Source organism: Tremella mesenterica (genome assembly GCF_000271645.1).
Source record: "Tremella mesenterica DSM 1558 unplaced genomic scaffold TREMEscaffold_13, whole genome shotgun sequence".
Lineage (NCBI taxonomy): Eukaryota > Fungi > Basidiomycota > Tremellomycetes > Tremellales > Tremellaceae > Tremella > Tremella mesenterica.
This window is the reverse complement of record NW_006711237.1, coordinates 868013-885056: the sequence shown is the minus strand read 5'-3', so window position 1 is coordinate 885056 and position 17044 is coordinate 868013. Positions and strand designations below refer to the sequence as shown.

Below are 17044 nucleotides of genomic sequence, written 5' to 3'. Positions count from 1 at the left end.
TTGAAATTTGAATAAGCTCGACGGCGAGGTTGGAAATATGATTGAGGGAACTCAGGGCTGTCAAAACTGATTTAAGGGCTTTTCACAGGCATTCTGAGACTGTCTCAAAAGGAATCAACCCTGTACGTTCAGCCGTGTCGATTCTAATTGATTTCGTAATCCATGTACTATTGCAATTGGAATAAACGCAGGTACGTGTTACCACTCGTGACTGCGGGATCTCAGGGCTGTCAGTCCACTTCAGGCCCCTACTTTGGCTCATTCTGAGACTGTCTCAAAAGGAATCAACCCCGTACGTTCAGCCGTGTCGATTCTAATTGATTTCGTAATCCATGTACTCTTGAAATTTGAATAAGACCAGGTGTGTGTTACTGCTCGTGTCCGAGGGATCTCGGGGCTGTCAGTCCACTTCAGGCACCTACTTTGGCCCATTCTGAGACTGTCTCAAAAGGAATCAACCCTGTACGTTCCGCCGTGTCGATTCTAATTGATTTCGTAATCCATGTACTATTGAAATTTGAATAATACCAGGTGTGTGTTACTGCTCGTGCCCGAGGGATCTCAGGGATGTCAGAACTGATTTAAGGCCTTTTCAGAGGCATTCTGAGACTGTGTCAAAAGGAATTAACCCTGTACGTTCAGCCGTGTCGATTCTAATTGATTTCGAAATCCATGTACCCCTGAAATTTGAATAAGACCAGGTGTGTGTTACCACTCGTGACTGAGGGAACCCAGGGCTGTCAGTCCACTTCAGGCACCTACTTTGGCCCATTCTGAGACTGTCCCAAAAGGAATGAACCCTGTACGTTCAGCCGTGTCGATTCTAATTGATTTCAAAATCCATGTACTATTGAAATTTGAATAAGACCAGGTGTGTGTTACTGCTCGTGCCCGGGGGATCTCAGGGCTGTCAGTCCACTTCAGGCACCTACTTTGGCCCATTCTGAGACTGTCCCAAAAGGAATGAACCCTGTACGTTCAGCCGTGTCGATTCTAATTGGTTTCGAAATCCATGTACTATTGAAATTTGAATAAGCCCAGGTGCGTGTTACCACTCGTGACTGAGGGAACTCAGGGCTGTCAGTCCACTTCAGGCACCTACTTTGGCCCATTCTGAGACTGTCCCAAAAGGAATGAACCCTGTACGTTCAGCCGTGTCGATTCTAATTGGTTTCGAAATCCATGTACTATTGAAATTTGAATAAGACCAGGTGTGTGTTACTGCTCGAGCCCAAGGGATCTCAGGGCTGTCAGAACTGATTTAAGGGCTTTTCACAGGCATTCTGAGACTGTCTCAAAAGGAATCAACCCTGTACGTTCAGCCGTGTCGATTCTAATTGATTTCGTAATCCATGTACTATTGCAATTGGAATAAGTGCAGGTACATGTTACCACTCGTGATTGAGGGATCTCAGGGCTGTCACTCCACTTCAGGCACCTACTTTGGCCCATTCTGAGACTGTCTCAAAAGGAATCAACCCTGTACGTTCAGCCGTGTCGATTCTAATTGATTTCGTAATCCATGTACTATTGCAATTGGAATAAGCGCAGGTACGTGTTACCACTCGTGACTGCGGGATCTCAGGGCTGTCAGTCCACTTCAGGCACCTACTTTGGCCCATTCTGAGACTGTCTCAAAAGGAATCAACCCCGTACGTTCAGCCGTGTCGATTCTAATTGATTTCGTAATCCATGTACTCTTGAAATTTGAATAAGATCAGGTGTGTGTTACTGCTCGTGTCCGAGGGATCTCGGGGCTGTCAGTCCACTTCAGGCACCTACTTTGGCCCATTCTGAGACTGTCTCAAAAGGAATCAACCCTGTACGTTCCGCCGTGTCGATTCTAATTGATTTCGTAATCCATGTACTATTGAAATTTGAATAATACCAGGTGTGTGTTACTGCTCGTGCCCGAGGGATCTCAGGGATGTCAGAACTGATTTAAGGCCTTTTCAGAGGCATTATGAGACTGTCTCAACAGGAATCAACCCTGTATGTTCAGCCGTGTCGATTCTAATTGATTTCGTAATCCATGTACTATTGAAATGTGAATAAGTGCAGGTACATGTTACCACTCGTGATTGAGGGATCTCAGGGCTGTCACTCCACTTCAGGCACCTACTTTGGCCCATTCTGAGACTGTCTCAAAAGGAATCAACCCTGTATGTTCAGCCGTGTCGATTCTAATTGATCTCGTAATCCATGTACTATTGTAATTTGAATAAGACCAGGTGTGTGTTACTGCTCGTGCCCAAGGGATCTCAGGGCTGTCAGAACTGATTTAAGGGCTTTTCACAGGCATTCTGAGACTGTCTCAAAAGGAATCAACCCTGTACGTTCAGCCGTGTCGATTCTAATTGATTTCGTAATCCATGTACTATTGAAATTTGAATAAGACCAGGTGTGTGTTACTGCTCGTGCCCAAGGGATCTCAGGGCTGTCAGAACTGGTTTAAGGGCTTTTCACAGGCATTCTGAGACTGTCTCAAAAGGAATCAACCCTGTACGTTCAGCCGTGTCGATTCTAATTGATTTCGTAATCCATGTACTATTGAAATTTGAATAAGCCCAGGTGCGTGTTACCACTCGTGATTGAGGGAACTCAGGGCTGTCAAAACTGATTTAAGGGCTTTTCACAGGCATTCTGAGACTGTCTCAAAAGGAATCAACCCTGTACGTTCAGCCGTGTCGATTCTAATTGATTTCGTAATCCATGTACTATTGCAATTGGAATAAACGCAGGTACGTGTTACCACTCGTGACTGCGGGATCTCAGGGCTGTCAGTCCACTTCAGGCCCCTACTTTGGCTCATTCTGAGACTGTCTCAAAAGGAATCAACCCCGTACGTTCAGCCGTGTCGATTCTAATTGATTTCGTAATCCATGTACTCTTGAAATTTGAATAAGACCAGGTGTGTGTTACTGCTCGTGTCCGAGGGATCTCGGGGCTGTCAGTCCACTTCAAGCACCTACTTTGGCCCATTCTGAGACTGTCTCAAAAGGAATCAACCCTGTACGTTCCGCCGTGTCGATTCTAATTGATTTCGTAATCCATGTACTATTGAAATTTGAATAATACCAGTGTGTGTTACTGCTCGTGCCCGAGGGATCTCAGGGATGTCAGAACTGATTTAAGGCCTTTTCAGAGGCATTCTGAGACTGTGTCAAAAGGAATTAACCCTGTACGTTCAGCCGTGTCGATTCTAATTGATTTCGAAATCCATGTACCCCTGAAATTTGAATACACCAGGTGTGTGTTACCACTCGTGACTGAGGGAACCCAGGCTGTCAGTCCACTTCAGGCACCTACTTTGGCCCATTCTGAGACTGTCCCAAAAGGAATCAACCCTGTACGTTCAGCCGTGTCGATTCTAATTGATTTCGTAATCCATGTACTATTGAAATTTGAATAAGACCAGGTGTGTGTTACTGCTCGTGCCCAAGGGATCTCAGGGCTGTCAGAACTGGTTTAAGGGCTTTTCACAGGCATTCTGAGACTGTCTCAAAAGGAATCAACCCTGTACGTTCAGCCGTGTCGATTCTAATTGATTTCGTAATCCATGTACTATTGAAATTTGAATAAGCCCAGGTGCGTGTTACCACTCGTGACTGAGGGAACTCAGGGCTGTCAGTCCACTTCAGGCACCTACTTTGGCCCATTCTGAGACTGTCCCAAAAGGAATGAACCCTGTACGTTCAGCCGTGTCGATTCTAATTGGTTTCGAAATCCATGTACTATTGAAATTTGAATAAGACCAGGTGTGTGTTACTGCTCGTGCACAAGGGATCTCAGGGCTGTCAGAACTGGTTTAAGGGCTTTTCACAGGCATTCTGAGACTGTCTCAAAAGGAATCAACCCTGTACGTTCAGCCGTGTCGATTCTGATTGATTTCGTAATCCATGTACTATTGAAATTTGAATAAGCCCAGGTGCGTGTTACCACTCGTGATTGAGGGAACTCAGGGCTGTCAAAACTGATTTAAGGGCTTTTCACAGGCATTCTGAGACTGTCTCAAAAGGAATCAACCCTGTACGTTCAGCCGTGTCGATTCTAATTGATTTCGTAATCCATGTACTATTGCAATTGGAATAAACGCAGGTACGTGTTACCACTCGTGACTGCGGGATCTCAGGGCTGTCAGTCCACTTCAGGCCCCTACTTTGGCTCATTCTGAGACTGTCTCAAAAGGAATCAACCCCGTACGTTCAGCCGTGTCGATTCTAATTGATTTCATAATCCATGTACTCTTGAAATTTGAATAAGACCAGGTGTGTGTTACTGCTCGTGTCCGAGGGATCTCGGGGCTGTCAGTCCACTTCAGGCACCTACTTTGGCCCATTCTGAGACTGTCTCAAAAGGAATCAACCCTGTACGTTCCGCCGTGTCGATTCTAATTGATTTCGTAATCCATGTACTATTGAAATTTGAATAATACCAGGTGTGTGTTACTGCTCGTGCCCGAGGGATCTCAGGGATGTCAGAACTGATTTAAGGCCTTTTCAGAGGCATTCTGAGACTGTGTCAAAAGGAATTAACCCTGTACGTTCAGCCGTGTCGATTCTAATTGATTTCGAAATCCATGTACCCCTGAAATTTGAATAAGACCAGGTGTGTGTTACCACTCGTGACTGAGGGAACCCAGGGCTGTCAGTCCACTTCAGGCACCTACTTTGGCCCATTCTGAGACTGTCCCAAAAGGAATGAACCCTGTACGTTCAGCCGTGTCGATTCTAATTGATTTCAAAATCCATGTACTATTGAAATTTGAATAAGACCAGGTGTGTGTTACTGCTCGTGCCCGGGGGATCTCAGGGCTGTCAGTCCACTTCAGGCACCTACTTTGGCCCATTCTGAGACTGTCCCAAAAGGAATGAACCCTGTACGTTCAGCCGTGTCGATTCTAATTGATTTCGAAATCCATGTACTATTGAAATTTGAATAAGACCAGGTGTGTGTTACTGCTCGTGCCCGAGGGATCTCAGGGCTGTCAGAACTAATTTAAGGGCTTTTCAGAGGCATTCTGAGACTGTCTCAAAAGGAATCAACCCTGTACGTTCAGCCGTGTCGATTCTAATTGATTTCGTAATCCATGTACTATTGAAATTTGAATAAGCCCAGGTGCGTGTTACCACTCGTGACTGAGGGAACTCAGGGCTGTCAGTCCACTTCAGGCACCTACTTTGGCCCATTCTGAGACTGTCCCAAAAGGAATGAACCCTGTACGTTCAGCCGTGTCGATTCTAATTGATTTCGTAATCCATGTACTATTGAAATTTGAATAAGACCAGGTGTGTGTTACTGCTCGTGCCCAAGGGATCTCAGGGCTGTCAGAACTGATTTAAGGGCTTTTCAGAGGCATTCTGAGACTGTCTGAAAAAGAATCAACCCTGTACGTTCAGCCGTGTCAATTCTAATTGATTTCGTAATCCATGTACTATTGAAATTTGAATAAGACCAGGTGTGTGTTACTGCTCGCGCCCAAGGGATCTCAGGGCTGTCAGTGAATAAGACCAGGTGTGTGTTACTGCTTGTGACTGAGGGATCTCAGCGCTGTCAGTCCACTTCAGGCACCTACTTCGGCCCATTCTGAGACTGTCTCAAAAGGAATCAACCCTGTACGTTCAGCCGTGTCGAGTCTAATTGATTTCGTAATCCATGTACTATTGAAATTTGAATAAGACCAGGTGTGTGTTACTGCTCGTGCCCGAGGGATCTCAGGGATGTCAGAACTGATTTAAGGCCTTTTCAGAGGCATTATGAGACTGTCTCAACAGGAATCAACCCTGTATGTTCAGCCGTGTCGATTCTAATTGATTTCGTAATCCATGTACTATTGAAATGTGAATAAGTGCAGGTACATGTTACCACTCGTGATTGAGGGATCTCAGGGCTGTCACTCCACTTCAGGCACCTACTTTGGCCCATTCTGAGACTGTCTCAAAAGGAATCAACCCTGTACGTTCAGCCGTGTCGATTCTAATTGATTTCGTAATCCATGTACTATTGCAATTGGAATAAGTGCAGGTACATGTTACCACTCGTGATTGAGGGATCTCAGGGCTGTCACTCCACTTCAGGCACCTACTTTGGCCCATTCTGAGACTGTCTCAAAAGGAATCAACCCTGTACGTTCAGCCGTGTCGATTCTAATTGATTTCGTAATCCATGTACTATTGAAATTTGAATAAGACCAGGTGCGTGTCACCACTTGTGACTGAAGGATCTCAGCGCTGTCAGTCCACTTCAGGCACCTACCCTGGCCCATTCTGCGACTGTCTCAAAAGGAATGTGTCACGATCTACGTCGTGACACCTCGATTATTCCACCAACAATGACCCTCCTCTGACCATCAAAACCCCCATCACGCCTTAACCTTTTTACTCTACACGTAACTCAGGACATCTGGGAGCAGATGTACGGCAAAGTTAGACGGAGTTAGGCTAGGTAGGGACAATGGGAGCAGAAGTACGGCGAAGTTAGACGGAGTTAGGCTAGGTAGGGACAATGGGAGCAGAAGTACGGCGAAGTTAGACGGAGTTAGGCTAGGTAGGGACAATGGAAGCAGAAGTGCGGCGATGTTAGGCGGAGTTAGTCGAAGGAGGAAGAGGATGGCCGAGGACTCGGGGAAGTTGGACGAAGTGCGTTGAAGTACGTCAAAGCGCGAGAGGGTTGGATGAACGTCTAGGAGGAATAGATAATATTAGCTGAGAAGATCGCTGAAGTTCTTCAGCGATCCTTGATTGTTGTCAGTAGTAAAAGACAGATAGAGATAGCTATATACAATCGAGATACATCGCCATCAGTAGAACCAAATCCCAGTTAGAGTAACTACGCCGAAGTACGCCGTAGTTACACTCCTTTCGACGTCTGCGCCCTCCTGGTTGGGTGAGACATCGAATTAGGACCACCAAGTTAGCCGAGGTTCGTCGACCGTCGGTCTATTGGAAAGAAGTTATTCGACGGCCGTGACACTGAAGCAGTCTTGCTAGACAGGTTGCCGGGTGACTGGGAGTGTATGACGGAATCTCGACCCTCAGGTTTGTCAAACCTGATGCACTGCTGAAGACAGTACGGGGAGGAGAAATTGATGGACTCACGGGTCCAATCAATAACAGGGTTGTGCTGGGAGAGCCATGGTAGGCCTAAGATAACAGGGTAGGTTCCAAGAGAAGTGATATCAAGGGAGATTTCCTCCTCATGATCTAGGATTGACAAAGTTACTGGAGCCGTGTGATGTGTGATGTCGCCGGAAGAGATTGGTCGACCATCAATGACATGCACTTCTAGGGGTTCATCCTTCTTGACGGATGGGACTAGGGTTGTCTTGAGGAAGTTGACATCCAGGAAGCTATTGGTAGCACCTGAGTCAAGCATAGCATAGTGTTACGGGGTAACAACGAATCGAGAGGACTCTATCGAGTTCGACGGATTAGGACAGAGGAAAGCGGGAGTTGGAGGCAGTGCTGCAGTAGGTAGGGACGGGTTTTCCCCTTTCGAGATTTCCCCACTGGGTTTGCTCAAAGCGGTTTTTCACCTGTCCGAGTATGTACGTAGACGCTTGCAGCAGGAAGGAGACGAGGACAAGGATAGACGTAGACAGTATATAGTACAATCAGCAAAGTACCAACTTTGCTGATTCTTCAATATCATTCTTTGGCTACATCGATTGCAGAGGAGACACGATCCATTAGCACCAGAGCCCCTAGATTTCCACGAGACATCCATCGAGTTCGACCCAACCTGCGACCTAGTCGTCGTGTTTCCAGTACCGTTACACATAGGTGTCATAGTGATGATTATTGAAGGACAGAGTGATAGGAAGACAAAGGTGTTCAGATGGTGTTGCTGGGATAGTTGAGAGTAGCGATGTTGCCGTGATCAAATGACGTTCTGATAGTACCGGATTGTGCCCAGGAGAGAGCCCCAGAGATGGGGGCACGTCTAATTCTGGGGCTTGGAGTTTTTTGCTTGGTTGGTAGGAGTTACTTGAGTAACAACCTTAGATGTAGTAGAGGTTGCGTTGACCTGACCTCGCTGGCACCTAGCACGGGCTCGACAGTCTTGAGCTTTGTGACCAGGCTTGCCACAGTAAAGACAGAGGTTGTTCTTCATACAGTTGAGGCGTTCCTCAGCAGAAATGGGAGAGAACTTGGGATGGACAGCATCAATCTCCATGGGAGTTGAGCCTGGAGTGGAAGTGCTGAATGAAGACGAGTTGTTGGTACGAGTTGTGGTTTGGAAAGGAGTGACGGACTTGAAGGGTTGATAAGACTTGTTGGTATTCCTGAAGTTGTTGGAGGATGAATTATTTTTGCGACGTTGGAAAAGCAAGTCATCCCAGGTGACTGCAGTATCCACAAGGGTAGTGAAATCCTTAAAGTTGTTGGGAGTAAGGAGTTTGTCCTTCACATCCTCCTTGAGGCCATCAAAGAAATTCTGACGAAGAGCTGCATCATTCCAAGCCAAATAAGCAGCATGGCGTTGGAATTTGGTTGCATATGAGGTGGCTGAACCAGTTTGACGAAGTGACTTGAGTTTGTGGCGGGAAGTTTCACTGATATTGGAGTCTCCAAATACCTTTTTGAACTCGGCTTTGAAGTGATTCCAATCCTTGACCCACATGGGTTTCTGTTCCACTGGAAGAAGAAGGTGGGGCATGACCCAGCGGTATGCTTCATCCTTGAGTAGGTTGGTGACAAAAGCAATCTTGGATGCTTCAGAGGAATATGTACGAGGTTGGATGTTGAATACCATGTCACACTTGAGCAGGAACTCAGAAGCTTCATCCTTACGTCCAGTGAAGGCTGCAGGACTGGTGATCTTTGGCTCCTTGCTTGAGGTGACAGGTTGGGAAGTGATGGTGATAGCGCTGAAGGCAGCTTCAAGTTGTTGGATACGATTTTGCATTTGGAGGAATAGCTCTTTAGGGGTGAACTGAGCTTGGGCACCCTGTTCAGAGCCTAACTGAGTGTTGTGGTGTTGTTCAGAAGACATGATGTGTGGGCTGGATGATAGAAGGGATTATGTTGTTGATATAAGGTGTGTTTTCTGTGGACTGGAGTGGGTGGCAAATCTTTTTATGATCCTTCTTCTTTTATCCAACTCCAATTATTCTGTTCTACAGTGGGTGGCAATTTTTTCTCTGGGTGGCAAATCCTTCCTGAGGATGTTTTCTTGGTTGTTTTTGTGATTTCCAGGTTGGTGAAGGAAAGTATTGGTTGGATAAAGTACAGGGGTACTTGGGGGACTGGGATAGAGCAAGGACAATTGGGTGACCTATGAATACTGTCACGGGCGGGGTCTTATCCCCAAAGGGTAAGCAAGGTGACTGAGATGGGGCTGTAACCCAATACTTGTCTCAGACTCGTAGAGCTTGAGGAGTATACAGAGGGTGACAAGGGACTGAGGGAACTGAGGGAATTGAGGGAACTGAGGGAACTGCAAGATGTCAGGCTGGATCTGACTGGACTGACAAGTTGAGAATGAGATTAAACAAGAGATTCATAGGTGGGGAACAATAGATTAAGAGCACAGGGGTTCAGGGGTAGGTGTTTCAAGTGTGGGAGTGTAAGAGATGACAATAGGGATTGTTGATGGAGATCAAGAACAATAAACCTAAGCCAAAGGGGGTCAGGGGTAAGTGTCCCAGATGTGTTTCAAGTGTGGGAACACGGGAAAAGACTGTCTTAGGTGGCAAGTAGGTGATGTATGACATGGGGGTATTAGCTGTTGCAAGCGATCAGGGGGGGGGGGGGGAGGAGTGACTCACTGATCTGCCTGTAGGGCATGGTATACACGGCCAATAGGATAGAGGTGAGATTCAGCCCACGCCGATCGGATCTGTCGATTGTTGGCGGTTTTGGTCCAGGCTCGCTGATGCCATCGGTAGAAAAAGCCTTTTGCCGCACCATGAGACTCAGATCCAAGCTGATAGTCGCTGATCTCTTCGTAGTATCTGAGCTTGAGATCGTTAAAGAAGTTGACATCAAGTGGTTGAAAGACACCAGACAAGTGAGCAGGGAGGATAAGGCAGATGATGTTCCTGTCCCAACAAGCGTCCAAGAAGTCGATGTTTGTATGAGTCTCATGACCGTCCAAAATCAGGAGACGAGGGTTCCCGGCCGCACGATCACGGGTGAAGGGATGGAAGCACTCCGTAAGCCATTGCTGCATTGTATAAGTGTTGATGTAGCCGCTATTGGTGACGGTAGCCAGCTGGTTGGGAGTAGGATCACGGACTCTTGTCCAATCTTGCATGAGGTATGTCCCAGGGTAGATGATGAAGGGAGGGACAGGTGTGTCAGAGGTGGAGATGGTAGCGACAACGGTGATATGTATGGCATCTGACAGCGCAGCTTGAGACTTGATTGGAGCGTCTCAAGGACCAACTCTGCATATCTTTCGAGATCCAGATAGATCAAGGCCAACCTCATTGACATTATAGATGTTTTCAGGTTGAAAATCACCAGTCTCAAGTGTTTCTTTTACCTGAAAGTGTCAGTGACTATCACAGAGTTGGAACTATCACGGAGTTGTTGAAACTATCACGGAGTTGGAGATAGGAGTGCATAATTTACCAGGGTTAAGAACGCAACCCTCTTTTCTGAAGTATTGGCCCGGATCCTTGCAATCTCCTGTACACGGTAGAATTTGACGAAACTCGATCGCGATGACGGCTGAGGAAAGTTGAAGTCCAGTTGATACCAAGAGTTGCAGTGGACAAGGATTGTGCGAAGTGTCGAACATGTCTTGGAGTTAGGAGAGTACCTCGGTATGCATATTGGTTGATCTTTGCCAATATAGCCTCCGCCTGGATGACAGAGAGACGACGGACAGTGCGAATACCGGATGGGAGATGTGTCTCATTGAGTCGATCGTGGAGAGTGACATGAGAGATGTTGAACCGAGCTGCCACTTTACGCAGGCTCTCGGATGGGTTGTTCTTCTTGTATGTAATGGCTGCTTCCATCTTGAGAGCAGTTCAGGTATGCAAATGAAGTTCTTTGAAGAGATCCAGTGTCAACAATGGGTGGACGTGATGAGTCGCGTAAACATTGTTCGAATTTCGTCGAGGACCCCGTGGGAACGAGTACTACTCAGTAGAGGAATGGGGAGGATTCATAGACGGACATGAAATCGCCACTGAGCGGACCTTGAATAACGCCGGCCAGCACCACGACGCACTCTTCTATTGCCACTAGACAGTTGTCATCGTGACAAGCATGATTGGACGCTTGAATGGACAGGCATGATGGATGCATGATGTTGGATGTATGATGATGAATGTATGATGATGAATGTTGCGAGATCTCGGAGGCAAATTTTACAGGTGTGTGAGCCGAGGTCGCGCCACGTGGTTATGTGTCCACTCCAACACCTCTCCGTGTATATATTATAGATAGATGATTATCTATTATAATAACAGATTTACCCTCGAGACAAACCACGTGGAGACAAACCACGTGGAGACAAACCACGTGGCATCACGGAAGCGTCACGGAAGTCGGTGGCTTTGAGTCCAACCGAGTTTTCGATCCCTCAAAATCCCCTAAATAGGGGGTCCGACCGGCCAATTTCGACTTTTTTTTCGCTTTCTCACGTTTTTTCGCGCTCAGGGGGTTCCGTCACATGTAAACTGCTCCACAGACTTCTCTGCTACCTGTAGGGGAGAAAGATTTGGACGATCCCCGGTCCGCGTGCACTTTTACACGTTATCGTTTCACGGGGCTCTCCGAGGCAACTCGCACCCCCGTTCACACCGTGCACCTTTACACTTTCGCGTCTTACGCTATCTTTTCACGGTGCTCTCCGAGGCGACTCGCACCCCCGTTCACACCGTGCACCGTTACACTTTTGCGTCTTACGCTACCATTTCACGGGGCTCTCCGAGGTGACTCGCACCCCCGTTCACACCGTGAACCTTTACACCTTCTACAATCCATACGTTGTCTTTACACCTATGTAAGCCTTATTCCCCTGAAGGACCAATGCCCATTGCTTATTACTCAGAGATAAAAATGAACGAACATATGAACACTCAAAATGAAGGTCTCTCGCGGCGTCAGCTTGCCCAACGTATGCGCAGGGACCGTGAACGTGAAAGAAGAGAGGCAGAGGAAGTCAGAGATCATGGCTCGGGAGCAGGACCGTCACACACAGTTACCCATAATGTTGGCATGACCGTAAATGGGGGAGGTCAGCTGGAAGACGAGGATAGGGATCATGCGACTCAAGTTGGGGGTAATCCTGAAGGAGCACATCAGGTTGTGGGGCAATCCCGTCGGCAGATCGGCCAGCAGGCACGTCGTCAGAGAGAGTTGCAGTCAAGAGATCACATCCCACCTCCAGTACCGCCTCCTCGAATTCCTTTAGCCAGGCAGTCGGACTTGAACACAGTTCAACTCCATCAACTGGGACGCTGTGAAGTACCATGTCCTAAATGTGGTGCATTACACTGGATCGAGGAACGAGCTCCTAGAGTTGCAGCTGGAGGGGAGCCGTCAACAGTGTCTGCACCCCGATTCTCCTCCTGCTGCGGAAATGGTGCGGTCCAATTGCCATTGCCGGTTGACCCTCCATTGGAACTACGTGATTTGTTGACAGATCAGACACACCGTCAGTATCCCATTTGAGTGTAGACTACTGGCTGACCCCTGTAGAAGGTAAGCTGCGGCGTGAGCAGCTCCGAAACTATAATAATTCTCTTGCTTTCACCTCAATGGGTGTTGATAAGCAAGACATGCAGGTTTGGGGACCTCAAGGGATATACACCTTTCGTATTGGCGGACGAGCATACCACCAAATTGGGGCATTACTCCCTGAAGCTGGAGAACATCCCCGATTTGCTCAAGTCTTCCTGGCGGGTCTGTCTGAAGCAGAACAGGCTGCTCAGCGAAACATTCACATCCGAGGGAGAGGTGAGGAGGGTGTTCTGACCCGTCTGGCTCAAATGATAGAAAGGGTGAACCCCTACTATGCTGCTTTCAAGAATTTCCGGGATCGAGACAGGGAATCTGAAGAGGACACACCGATTCTGTATCTTACAGTTCTAAATCCTCTGCAAAACGACCCTCGCCGATATAACCGACCTACGTCAGATGAAGTTGCATGTGTATATGTTGCCGATGAAAATGAACCGTCCCCGGGTCGTCACATTCAAGTTTATCTGCGAGGCGGTGGGGTTCGCAACGTTAGTGAACTCCACTCAGCATATCTTCCCCTGCACTTCACTCTCATATACCCACACGGAGAGCCGGGATGGCATCCAAGGATCCCTTTGGCTGGGCAACCACTGGGAGATGATGACGAGATTGGTGAGGGGGAAGATATTGAGGATGGAAATGCTGGAGATGGTGGATTGGTAGCTGAAGTAAGACGCTATGGGCGTGGAGGATCTAAGCGAGTGACTCAAGCACAATTTGCAACCTATTATCTCTTCAAGCGATCGGGCAATTTCAACACCGCACTCTATTGTGGACGACTCTTTCAGGAGCTATTGGTGGATCAGTGGGCCCAGACCGAATCAAACCGTCTGCGATGGATCCGAGAGAATCAAACCACTCTCCGAGCTGAATCTTACAAGGGATTGGTGGATGCAGTTGATGCTGGGATTCCTTTAGTTGATGTAGGCAAAAAGGTGGTGCTCCCCTCAACATTTGCCGGTTCGCCGCGTCAGATGCACGCCCTGTACCAGGATGCCATGTCTATTGTCTCACATGTGACGAAGCCTGACCTATTTGTAACGATCACATGCAATCCCACCTGGACGGAGATCGCTCAAGAGTTGGAACCAGGACCGACCGCTCAAGACCGCCCTGACTTGGTCTCAAGAGTCTTTGCACTCAAGCTTGACGCCATGCTGCATGAGTTTTTTAAGTTGGGAGTATTGGGAAAGGTACGTCAATAGTATCTGCTAGAGGTGAAATTGCTGATGAGAAGGTGGTTGCAAGGATTTGGGTTATTGAGTTTCAGAAACGGGGGCTTCCACACTGTCATCTCCTCATGTGCCTTGCCCCAGATGACAAACCACGCACACCGGCCGATGTTGACAAGATTGTATGTGCTGAACTCCCCTGTGAGGAGACTCAGCCTGTGCTTTTCAAGGTTGTAACATCCTGTATGCTGCATACATGCAGTGATCGATGCCAAGCCCAGATGTGTCGTGATGGCCAATGTTCAAAGAAGTTCCCCTGGGCTTTTCAACCGGAGACAACAATGGAGCAAGATGGTTACCCTGTTTACCGAAGACGAGACAATGGACGGTCATGGACCAAGAACCGTATTACATATACCAATCAGCATGTGGTCCCTTACAATCCGTATTTATCAGCTCGATTCAATGCGCACATCAATGTAGAGGTTTGCACTTGAATCAGTGCAGTGAAGTATATGTTCAAGTATGTCTATAAGGGTCATGATCGAGCGAATGTGGTGGTGGTTCCTAATCAAGTGCATCTCGATGAAATCAATCGGTATGTGGATGCGCGCTGGGTTTCAGCATCTGAATGTGAGTCATAGTGAGGATTGTACTGCTGAGCTAACATTATATCAGCGGTTTGGCGACTGAGCGGTAATCCCATGCATGGACACTTTCCACCCGTTGAACGACTTCAGCTCCATCTTCCAGACGAAGATCAAGTGCAATTTGTGCCTGAAGACAAACGTGCAAATCTACCAGAGGAACTTCAGCGCAACAGCCGGTTATTGGGGTACTTCAAAGCTTGCGAGACCTATTCAGAGTTACTCCGTGACAAGATATATGCCGATGTACCCGAGTTACTCTGTTGGCACGCCAAGGAACGTGTTTGGAAGCCTCGGAAACGTGGAACAGCTATTGGGAGAGTGTATTTTGCCGGTCCTCAGTCTGGGGAGCTCTATTATCTGCGACTTCTGCTCTATCATGTTCCCTGCCCAACATCTTTTGAAAGTCTCCGTACCGTTGATCATACTCTGCATCCAACCTTTCGAGCCGCCTGTGTTGCCCTTGGCCTACTTGATGACGACCGTGATCTTGATGAATGCCTTACCCAAGCTGCAACAAATGCCTCAGGATCTCAGCTACGTCGACTATTTGTGATCATTTTGGTGGAAAATCAACCCTCCAGCCCGGCGGACCTGTGGGAGACACACTCAATGGCGTTGAGTGATGATTGTGTTCACCTACTCCGGCAGAAGGGATGGATGGAGAACCCAAGTGTGGAGGAGCGGCTCTCCTACGCGTTACATCTCCTGGGGGGTCTGCTTGAAGAGAGGGGGAAGAGTCTGGCTGGGTGTTATCTTCCTGAACCAACAGTTGTGTTTCCGGAAGACAATGATAGTCGCATTATCAATGAAGAACTGGCTTACAACAGGGGTGAATTGCAACAAACAAGCACTGTCAACATGGCCATTGCCAATCCGGAACAGCAGACAGTTATCAACGACATAGTTCAGGCAGCCAGGGCTCGGACATCCGCGTGCTTTTTCCTTGATGGTCCAGGTGGTTGTGGCAAGACTTTTGTGGAGAATACGGTAGCAGCGGTCTTGCGAGCGGAAGGTGACATTGTCTTGATGGTTGGATCTTCAGGTATATGTGCAATCCTATTAAAGGGTGGCCGTACAGGTGAGCCGTGTTTTGAGTGCAGAGTTGACACACAGCCCATTCCCGGTTCAAAATTCCAATCGACATTCATGGCGACTCCCAGTGCAGCATCTCAAAACAGAGTGAACTCGCAAAGCTGTTCTTGCGTACCAGGCTGATCATTTGGGATGAGGCGCCCATGCAGCATCGACACTGTGCAGAGGCAGTAGAACACATGCTGAGGGATGTGCGGGGTTCTGAAGAGCCATTTGGAGGGGTGGTAGTGGTATTTGCAGGAGACTTTCGACAGTGTTTGCCGGTGGTGCCAAAAGGGAGTCAAGCACAGATCAAGAGCGCATGTTTGACCAGCTCACGTCTGTGGCAGAAGGTAAAACGGCTCAAACTTACTATCAACATGCGGCTCCAGAGTGCAGAGATGTCTGATATTGAGAGGGAGGAAGCAAGTGGGTTTGCAGAGTGGCTTCTCAGGGTAGGGGATGGTTTAGTAGATGGGGAACAGTCGGACGCTTTGAGAATACCTCTGGAATTGCGGGTGGAGTCAACAAATGAGTTGCTGCAGCATGTCTATCCCAACCTGGCTCAGAGCTTTCCGACAACAGAAGCTGCTCTTCAGTACTTTGCAGACCGACCAGTTCTTGCTCCAACCAACGCCAAAGTTGATGACTTGAACAAGACCCTCCTTGGCCAGCTTAGTGGGGAATCTCGGACGTATCTCAGTGCAGATTGGATCGTTGAGAATGACGGTGCTTGGAACCCGCGTGTTCGACCCTTGAATCAGCAACTCTGGCCTATTGAATATCTCAACTCAATCACAATTGGCGGATTCCCTCTTCACAAGACAATTGTAACAGTTGGGGGAACAGTTCTTTTGCTTTGTAACTTGGATCCAGCTGCAGGTCTTTGCAACGGTACTCGGATCTATGTGACACGTCTTCTACCAAATGTTATCGAGGGGTGCATTCTTGGGGGCGACTTCCATTCAAATAAGTGTTTCATCCCGCGTATCAAACTCGACACTGCAAAATCCTCCAACCTACCTTTCACCTTGCGTCGTAGTCAATTTCCCATACGAGTCGGTCTCGCTCTCACAATCAACAAGGCACAAGGGCAATCTCTCGCAACAGTCGGCTTATGTCTCTCAAAGCCGGTATTTACCCATGGTCAGCTGTATGTTGGTCTCTCTTGCGCACACTTCAAGAACGGTCTCAAGGTTTTGCTGGAAAATTCAGAGGAGGGGAGAAGAGGTGAGACGAAGAATATTGTGTATAAGGATGTGCTCTTGGCAGCCAGGGCTGCTTAATATGTAATGTGTATAGGTTTGCAGTTTGGATTAGACTTATAGTGTGTAGTGTATATAGTGTAAGTAGCCTCCCACATGTGGGGAACTGGGGCAGAGAGGTAATCATCTGCAGTTGCTCCTGTGAATTTGATTATATATCATTATCATCCATGTATCCCTATACC

The 17044-nt window shown here is 47.7% G+C and overlaps 2 protein-coding genes across 2 annotated transcripts in view; both read right to left on the bottom strand.

Annotated features, from left to right (window-relative positions):
- TREMEDRAFT_65272 (uncharacterized protein) overlaps positions 1-1622 on the bottom strand; it is a gene marked incomplete at both ends in the record, with an annotated part of 2745 nt that extends 1123 nt beyond the window's left edge. The window contains 6 exons of the mRNA XM_007007388.1: positions 423-483; positions 763-800; positions 933-1077; positions 1103-1140; positions 1443-1480; positions 1613-1622. Coding sequence (XP_007007450.1) covers positions 423-483; positions 763-800; positions 933-1077; positions 1103-1140; positions 1443-1480; positions 1613-1622 — 330 coding nt within the window. The remainder of the gene's footprint in view (positions 1-422; positions 484-762; positions 801-932; positions 1078-1102; positions 1141-1442; positions 1481-1612) is intronic.
- Positions 1623-9765: 8143 nt separating this feature from the next.
- Positions 9766-10969, bottom strand: TREMEDRAFT_65270 (uncharacterized protein; the record flags this gene model as incomplete). Its single annotated transcript, XM_007007387.1, has 3 exons — positions 9766-10362; positions 10429-10488; positions 10643-10969. 3 exons carry the CDS (start codon positions 10967-10969, stop codon positions 9766-9768), a joined length of 984 nt encoding a protein of 327 aa, XP_007007449.1.
- Positions 10970-17044: the final 6075 nt, after the last annotated feature.